We start from the raw sequence: 9,893 nt of genomic DNA, 5'->3' as shown, positions 1-9,893 counted from the left end.
TGTGTTTGCTTGTGCGTGTGTGTGTGTGTGTGTGTGTGGGTGTGTTCATGTGTGAGGTCAACCGACTATGGTCATGCCGGTTTTGTGTGAGTTTGTGTGCTTCTTTATTTGTGTATGTTTGTGTGTGTGTGTGTGTGTGTGTGTGTGTGTGTGTGTGTGTGTGTGTGTGTGTGTGTGTGTGTGTGTGTGTGTGTGTGTGTGTGTGTGTGTGTGTGTGTGTGTGTGTGTGTGTGTGTGTGTGTGGGTGTGTTCATGTGTGAGGTCATCCGACTATGGTCATGCCGGTTTTGTGTGAGTTTGTGTGCTTCTTTATTTGTGTGTGTGTGTGTGTGTCTGTGTGTGTGTGTGTGGGTATGTGTGTGTGTGTGTGTGTGTGTGTGTGTGTTTCAGTTTAAGAATGAGAGGAAATGCCTGTGCTTTCACTTAGAGTTCCAACACATTGTTTGTCAGGGTTTGGAGCCATGGCCCTCAAAACTCTGAAACCCCATAAACCTGCCGATGAACTGTGAATCAACTCTTAAGCTCTTACTGCCAGTGGCAGTTTTTCAGGAGAAATGAGACATTTGAGTGGATTTTATTGCAGCCACAGGGTTGCTGGTTCGATCCCCAGCTACCCCTAGCTAAGTGGCGAGATGCCACTGAGCAAGATGCCTTAGCCCTATTTGCGACACTATCTTCTGTGTTTGAACCAGTGTATGAATGGGTAATTGGGAGGCACACTAAGGTAAGAAAACTAATATGTAAATGCAGTACATCTTAAACCCCATTTAGCTGATTACTGATGAACTAACTTTTTAAGCTGCCGGAGGTAAGATTCAAAAGTAGTAAAGAAAGAGATAAGAAGAGGACAAGATTTTGAAACCGAGCATTAAAAAAGTCCCCTTGCTCTATAAGCTCACTCCCATATGTTTCTCCCCCTTCACATACCTGTGATTGACAGGCAAGATGTGGGAAGAGATAACCCTGATTGATTAGAAATGAGGCGCTTTTGAATCAAACCAGATATTCTCACAGTGCATTTCACCCACTCAGAGCTGACCGGCAGCTGGCCAATTTCTTACACTCACATAATGGGCCTTAAGTCCTACCTACAGGCAATTCAGCCCTTTTTACCTGCACTTAACTGATAATTGCACTCTCATCAACACCATAAAAAACCCTGAACAGCAGATGTCAATGTGTTTGATTCTCTGCCTCATGACATTATGCATTTGATTGACAATAATGAACAGGGGATGTGTTTTTATTCTCCTATACAAATTGTATGCTGTTTATGTTGGATGCTATATCCATTGCATGCTATATTGAAACCCCAAAAGGACAGTTTTAAAGACGGTAAAATATGTTACTGTGTGAAGGGAATCCTCAACACAGTAGAACAGACCTTGTAATATTTTTACAGGGTCATATTTGAATGTAGCCGTGCCCAAGGGTATTGCAGAGTATTGTTACCTGCAGGCACAGCGTTCCAGCCCATATACTTGGCCATCTAGTTTTGAAGCCATGGAAAGGTAATCCGAAAGCAGTCCATCATGTTGTTCTTCTGGTGCCATAAGATGTAGCGCAGACAGCAAGAAGGACAGAAAGACACATGGTTTGTGATAGAAGATAGGCAGAATGACAGACAGACGGCTTGTGAAGTGCATCCCCCCACCACCCCCACCCCCCCCACCCCCCACACACACGTCACACCGGATATCTCACACACACACACACACGCACACACACACACGCGCACACACACACACACACACACACACACACACACACACACACACACACACACACACACACACACACACACACACACACACACACACACACACACACACACACCCACACACACACACACACACACACACACACACACACACACACACACACACACACACACACACACACACACACACACACACACACAGAGGACCCTAGTACTGACCTTACCACCAAACGTATTAAGAGGAAAGAAGCACAAATATAAGACCTAATTAACAATATCCATAGCCACCTGTAAAACATCTGTGGTGGCTAATAGCCTGTGTTATATTTTACTACAACTATTATTTCAGAGGTAGCGTTTTAGCAGAGACCCAAAGCCAGCAAGCCCCAATAGTTAAAAAAAATAAAAACAGCCTCTCATTGCGCATCACATGCTGGATAGGACGCATGTTGCTGCGCTGTACACAATCGATGTAGCAGGAGTCCGGAACAGCGGACGTCAGAGTCGCCTACCTCAGAACTAAAACGGATTTATACCACAAATGTTGCGCTTCCATAAGTCATAGTGCGAGGCTCGTTTCCATCGCCTGGGACATTGTTTGACACGCCTGTGCAGCTGACACTTGGAGTAGACGATGGGATGTCACATCTTCTAGAATCTGTTGATACCAAGTGCCTGTACCGATTTGATTGAAATGTTATAAAAGGTAAGCAAAGAATACTTATTATTATTATTTCAATCATTTCGTTTTCATAAATCGTTTTTTTTTAATAGGACACGTACAATAGGCTCGTGTAAATGATGGGCTGCTAATATTCGCCAATATCAACTTTTCTTTCTAACTTATTCAACTGTACAATTTATTTCGGGCAAAATCATTTTTTTTTAATGACAGCATGTATGAAAGATGGAAAGTTGAAATAGGCCAGGGATCGTTTTTTGTTAAATGGTTTAAAATGACGTCAAATATATAGAAGCCAAAAAAAGAGGCACATTCCATGATTGTTCTCCAATATCTTCAAAACCATCAATCAATAAAGCCCTTGTAACAGTAAAATGGTATGTTGAGATCCATGATATCCGTTTGTCTTATATCCAAAACACCTGCATCTTTTGTTTCAAGTCCAACATCTGTAATTGTGTTATGGGGTGTGTGTAGAATAACATCCCGAACGCTTTCACAGCCAAGAAACTGCTCCACTCGGTCCCCTCAGAAGGATTCGCAGCACACATTTGAATGCAAAGGCTGTGTCTGTGTGTTTAAATGTTTAAAAGGTCCCATGTAAACCAAATAAAACCATAATAGCATATCCACAAAAATATATGTACACTCATGGTACACTTGTTATATGTTGCTTCTTTGGCCAACCTCCACATCTAATGCCACTTGTGATTCCACTCCAGGTTCAACATCAGCAGTAGTGCTGAGAAGAGCGGCTCAGAGAGAGAGAGCTAGAGAGAGAGAGAGAGGGAGGGAGGGTATGAAGAGAGGAAGAGTTGAGACAAGAGACCCTGCTGTGGGGGAATAAGGGGAAGCTGGACCAGGGGCTGGTCTCTCGTCAGCGTGTTTAGTGAGCCATCCCCCCGGAGGATCAAATGCTGGACGTTATGTAAGAAGTGCATTCACACCACTGCCTTCCACCCTGAGCTGCTGTCCCGGCTCCTCATGTAGCCAATGAATAAATAATCAGAACAATAGTGGATAAAGAAGACAACAAAAGCCCGAATTAGAAATACATTTCGTTATATGGGGAGAACCCAAGCCATGCCCAGACGATGCTATAGAACTACTTCAGTATGAAGCCCCAGAGACTATTTGTTTGTACAAACATCACTTGATATTCTTGGATCCGGCTTGGAGATGACCGCGATGGACAGCCGGTCCAGTGAGGCGTAGAGGTTTATCTCCTTGTTTTCCCCCCGCTGCGGTCTACTGGTCCTGTGATCCGCAGCAGGGCCCAGTGGCATCATGGGACTTGAACAGGCTCAGCTGTCGGACAGCACCCTCTCACCGCTGATGCAGTTCACATCAGGCGACGTCACCCCGGGCTCCCGGGGGGGGCTCGGCCCCACCTATGGCTTCGGCCGACCTCCCGTCCTCCCCTTCTCCTCCGCACCCCACTCCGCCTCCATCCATCAACCTCTGCCCTCTGCCCTCCCCAGTGGCTCCTCCTCCTCCTCCTCCTCCTCCTCGTTCATCTCCTCCCTGCTCCTCTCCACCACCTCCTCCTCCACCTCCTCCTCCCCCTCCTTCTCCCCTTCCTCCTCCTCCTTCAACCAAACCTTCAGCCTCCTCTTCCCTCCTCCCTCCTCCTCCTCCTCCCCCTTCCCCCTCTCCCCCTCCGGCCCCCCTGAGGGGGGCGACGACGCGGGGGTCCTGGAGAGCATGCTGCTGTGGACCCTCCGCGAGCCCGCCACCATCGCCCTCACGCTCATGTACTGCGCGTCCTTCGCGCTGGGCTTCGCCGGGAACCTCATGTCCCTGCACGTGCTGACGGGCCGCGGCAGCCGGCGGCGGCGCCTGTCCGGGGTCAGCGCCACGCGCAGCCTGCTGGTCAACCTGGCGGTGTGCGACCTGGCCGTGGTGTGCGTGTGCATGCCCGTCACCCTGGGCATCCAGATCTACCGGGCGTGGGTGTACGGCGACCTGCTGTGCCGCGCCGTGCCCTTCACGCAGGCCGTGTCCGTGTCGGCCAGCGTGCTCACGCTGACGGTGATCAGCGTGAACCGCTACTACAGCGTGCGCTCGCCGCTGCGCGCCCGCTCCCTGTTCACCCGCCGCCGCACGTGGGCCACGGTGGGCGCGGTGTGGGCGGCGTCGTCCGCCATGTGCGCGCCGCTGGCCGTCATGAACCGCCGCCGCGAGGTCAGCTTCGGGAGCTTCTCCATCCTGGTGTGCCAGGAGGAGTGGCCGCAGCCCAGGCTCAAGCAGGGGTAGGTGACCGGGGGGGGGGGGGGGGGCAGGCGTGGCGTGGGCACAGAGGGGGGGAACCACCCACAGACAGGGATCTGGTGGCGGAGATAGTGTGCATGCTTGCTCATACATAGCTTCATACATTGACACAGAGCCGGGGATGCAACGAGACGACATTCATCGATTGCAGTGGTTTTTCTGTTGACACGTATCCAATTTCTATTTTTTTTATGCAAAAGGATCTTTGTTATATGAAGGTTATATTAAATCTTGTTTTATACATCTGAATGATTCAATTTATCGTCATAGAGTGGGATGACGGGCTGAAAGACTATAACAATTTTTTTTTTTAAATGAAGATAACTTTGTGTCCCTGGCACAATAAGAATAAATATAAAAATAATGAATACAGAAAACCCAACGGTATCAGCATCGGCTGTCCAACAAATTGTTATTTGTAAAGATCAATATCAGCCCAGAATGTCCTAGTCGTTGCATACCTGATAGGTACAGATTTACAGGCATATAGACGGATAGACAGACAGAGTAGTTGTTTTCATTAGTTTATTTTGGTTATGTTTTATTATTTTGCATTATTATCTGCATAATAATTTATCGTTTATGAATGTCCTAAGAATGCGTTTGCCACAGATAACAACACTTGGAGGTTAAGACTTCCTATTCTCATCACAAAGCTTCGTTTTTTTTTCAGATCTAAAAATAGGGCAAAGAAAGATCTGGGTGGAAAACAACGAATTAGGTTCGGTTGAGGCTATAGGCTTTGTGTGCCCTGGGGATCAATGGTTATTTAATGTTACTTACGCCAATAGGTGCTTCATCTCGCACTAACAAGATCTCAATGTGCTCCGCAGGTACAACGTGGTTCTGTTCGTGGCCCTCTACTGCCTGCCAGTCACGTTTAACCTCATCATCAGCTTCCTCACCGGCAGGCGTCTCTGGGCGGGCAGGAAGTCGACCTTCTCCGATCTGGATCCCCGGAGCCAAGCGCTGCACAACTCCCGCCTCAAGATGCGCCAGAAGATCGCCAAGATGGTGGTGTGTCTGGTGCTGCTGTTCGCCGTGTCCTGGCTGCCCCTCTACCTGGCCGACCTCTGGATCGACCGCGAGGAGAGGCCCCCGTCCTGGCTCCTCCAGACCCGTCCCTTCGTCCAGTGGCTGGGCCTCACCAACTCCAGCCTCAACCCCATCTGCTACTGCTTCATCGGTAACATCTACCGCTCGGCCAGGGTCCTACGGACGCGCTACTGCAAGAAGGCGGCCGCCCTTTTCCCCTCGGCCTCGCTCAACCACTCCCCCGCCACGACCACCGTCGACGCCACCCTCGTCACGTCGGACCGCGGCCACGTCGCCGCGGCGGCGACGGGCGGCACGTCGTTGGCCGGCGTGCCCGGGCTGCTGGGCCTGGCTCGCGGCCGGGGACTGGGGATCAGGCTGGGGCTCGGGCTGGGGAAGAGGAGAGGGGCGGCCGGGGACCACCGCCTCAGCGCGGACGGCAGCCGGGGGTCGGAGCCCAGCGTCTCCGACTGGTACCAGTCCAGCCCCAGCGTGTGTGGGGCGGACGGGGTGGGCTCCCCGGCCGACGGGCCCCTCCAGGGCCTCCGGTGCCCGGGGCTGTACGGCGCCTCTTCGCTGCCTGCGAGAAGACATTCTGAGAACGGGAGAACGGAGGAGTTACCCCTGCAGGTGCAGTCTGTGGAGTACGACACATTGCCGGAGAGGAGGCATTCGGGGGACACATCTGTTTGCTTATAGCAAAGACATTTTTGCTGCGGATCTTGAACACTGCTGTTACCCTTGGTTACTAGAACCTGAACAAATATTAAATAAGGAAATTACATTTTAATATATCTAATTGGCGAGGGTTACACCCTTTACGATGAAAATGTGATTGCGTTAGCATAGGTGAGCCATTTCAATGAAGAGAGGGACGGTTGAATATAAAAAAGATCAAAACATTCGTAAAGGAAAATAGCCTTAAAAGTTACAACAGAAGTGATTGCTGACTTCTCAGTACAAGCAAGCCTCAGTTTTTACTCAATTATTTCTTTGGGCGATGTGGGGTATGTGTGTGAAGAATTCTAATATTTGTTTTCATTGTTAATCAAACGGTTTTGGATAATAACCGCTATATAAACACATAAAGGCATGTTGGCTGTTTGTGCAGCATTACTTAGAGAGAAGCGAATGTCCGGCCATTTTTGTGGTACGCAATTACAAGTGTATATGAGGGATGTAAGGAAGATGTCGTATCGCTTCCACAAAAAAGGGAACAGTGCACGTTACAAATAGCTAAACGTTATTCGGTAGATGTTTTATGTCGTTTTTGTGAAACCAAGTATGACCGACTTTATATTAACTGTAAATGACTGCATAAAATCGGTCTGGCTTCTTACGGAGCCAGGCTGAGTCTTTAAGCGTCTGGGGTTTTCTCTGGTTCGATGCCGCTTCAGTGGAGTGATGTCTTCAAGCACGTGAGGACAATGTGAGATTCTCTCTCCCTTGTGCAGGGATGGTGATCCTAGCCCTGCAAAGAGAGGAGTGCTGGAGAGTTTTGTGCCCATCCAGAGTGCTAGGAAAAACATAAACTTCAGGTGGTTGGTTCGAGTAGGGAAACTCTACTCGAAGTAAGGATTCTATCAAACCGAACAAACAATTGCCTCCCGCCAGATGGACAATCTCTCCTTCTATTCGAGAAAATTGAGTGTTTCTTTTGCTACTTTATTATACATTGTGATGCCGTTGAATGTATTTGTTATCATTTAATCGAGTGTTATTGTAATCACACTTTTATTTGAAGCCACCTTGTTGGTAATACTATTGGTTTTTAGTGCTAGTTATATTGCACTTGTATTGCAGTTACAACCAAATGGTCACAAAGTGAGAAAAACTGGTAGCGGTTATTTGTTGTGAAATAAAATATATTTAGAAAAGTTATAATACAACAAAAAATTATTGATTATATAATATTAAGTGTTAGGGCCAATATGCAAATACTGTTTGTTGACTCAAATAAGTGGATCAGAGGATGAACCTTGAGACGGAGTGCCACTAAAATAGCTATATACTATAGAATAGTGATTTGAAGGTAGGGAAGGCAAATCATATTTGAAGCATTTTTGGTTGTATTTGTTCTTTTTATTAGGGTTGGGGAGGGGGGGGGTTCACTTGTTGTTATGTTGGGTTCAGGAAGTAAAAATTGTATTTGGGGGCGCCCTTATCTCAATGTTGGACTGGTAAAAAGTGATACGTTTATCAACCATATTTGTATCCCGGAAGACCAGGTCGACAAAAAGTTTGGTGCCGAAATTGGGGGCACAGAATCACACATAAACGGCATCTTCTATTAAACCAGGTGTGGGTTTGTGTGTGTTGATGTGTGTATGACTTTTTCATTGTCAACAAAGACGGCAGCATAGTTGCGCTAGGAGTACTGACAACACCCATGATTGCTTGAAAAGGGCGGCTGCTGGGATATGTGGTGCGTGGGCTGCGAATACCTCGTACTCCATTCATCCCGATAGCAAACAATCATCAAATGCTAACTAAAAGGAAGAAATCCGGTATTTTTTTATAGACTTGCCCATGAAAGCAGCAGGAAAGTGATCACAAACAAAAAGTATTTACTTATCAGGCTGTGATTTAAAATAGGTTTTCGGATCAAACTGTGGGATCTTTCTGTGGGAATATGTTTTAGTGAAATGATGGAGCCATCTGAGGTGTGTTTGTGTGTGTACGTGTGTGTGTATGTGTGTGTGTGTGTGTGTGTGTGTGTGTGTGTGTGTGAGGGTGTGTGCGTGTGTGTGCGTGTGCTTGTGCGTGTGCGTGCGTTTGTTAGTGTGTGTGCGCAAGTGTGTGTGTGTGGGTATTTGAGTATGTGTGTGAGCGTTTGCGTGTCTGTGAGCGTGTTACCTGCAGCTGGCTGGGTGCTTATCACAGAGAGGGGTTTTGTTTTTCTGCAGAATGTGATCATGTTGACATAGGAAGGAAACCACAAGATGTTCAACGTTTTCCTACCGCTACGGTCCTTGAAGGTCCTTCTACGTAAACACACCCAGGACTCAACACACGTCATCTGTGTCATGATCATTTGCTTTATCATTTCTCAGAAGCTGGGGGAATTAAATTTTCTCTTGGACCGACCTTGCAGCTACTGATTCCAATGCATGGTTGCGATCAAAGACATGTGTTAAGACTTAGTATGCTATTGGGAACGCATCTGAATTGACCACCTCTTTCGATGTTGTTTCATTCATGCACAAGCTCACTCACACATGCATACGCACACAAACACGCATACACATTTGAATGAGATGGAACTATTGAATATTAAACACTCTAAAAATATAAAGCATATAGGCCTAGTGCAGTGTGTATATTGAGCTAATAACAATAAGCTATGAACACTGCAGAGTCTGATTGATTGGACTCTGGGGCTGGGGGAGGATTCACACCTGGTGTGCAGTGAGTTATCAGTGTGCACCGGTTAAGCCAGCCATCATCACACACACTCGACGAGTGATGTCCTACATGGCAACTTGGAGCACCAGGCTGTGGATCATTATATGCAAAACGTATAAACCAGCTTTCAACACCACAATCTGCATCCTTCTGTTTGGAGACCAGAGAAGCCACATGGGTGGTGTGTAGAAACCAACATTGTTACACTGGCACCCAATGTGGGGCCTCTCCAGACCCAGATAGGACCCTTAACGGCTGTCCGGGGACGCACTGCCCACCAGGAGTAATGCCAGTTGCCAACCTTCAATCCTCTGGCTTGTAAGAAATGCGTTCACCTTCAGCCTCATGCTCTAGAGCTGACCACTGCAACAGGAACACGGATTAACAGGAAAACATTTGCATTGATGGCCTTTAGCAGAGCCTCAACCACGCAAGGCGACAGCCAGCTTGTCGGGAGCAGTTAGGATTAGCCGTCTTGCTCAGGGACACCTCGACCTCAACGTTACGAGAAGTCAACACACTCTACCTCCTCAGCTAGGCTGATCCCTCAAACGTGTGATGCTCAAATCTTAATGGTTAAGCCGAGTGAACGACTTTGACTCTAGACGATAGCTGAGTTTTCGAAACCAGCTGTTTGATATGGTGTTTCCATGGAGCTCTTGTCTTAATTTGCTGATCTCCGTGCTGATTGGATAGCTGGTCAACTTTACAGCTGGGAGCCAAGAAGGCATCCAAGCAAGATTTTGATATTGGAAGCAACACGTCTTTGATATTCATTAG

General features: G+C 47.7%; 1 protein-coding gene across 1 annotated transcript; it reads left to right on the top strand.

Annotated features, from left to right (window-relative positions):
* Positions 1-4,052: 4,052 nt before the first annotated feature.
* Positions 4,053-6,407, top strand: LOC130380069 (neuropeptide Y receptor type 2-like; the record flags this gene model as incomplete). Its single annotated transcript, XM_056587252.1, has 2 exons — positions 4,053-4,654; positions 5,507-6,407. Coding segments are annotated over 2 exons (1,503 nt in total), but the record flags the coding sequence as incomplete, so codon positions are not given.
* Positions 6,408-9,893: the final 3,486 nt, after the last annotated feature.

This window comes from Gadus chalcogrammus, chromosome 3 (assembly GCF_026213295.1).
Source record: "Gadus chalcogrammus isolate NIFS_2021 chromosome 3, NIFS_Gcha_1.0, whole genome shotgun sequence".
NCBI classification, from domain to species: Eukaryota; Metazoa; Chordata; class Actinopteri; order Gadiformes; family Gadidae; genus Gadus; species Gadus chalcogrammus.
Note: the sequence above shows the minus strand (reverse complement) of the source record. Positions and strands in the feature narration are given on the sequence as shown.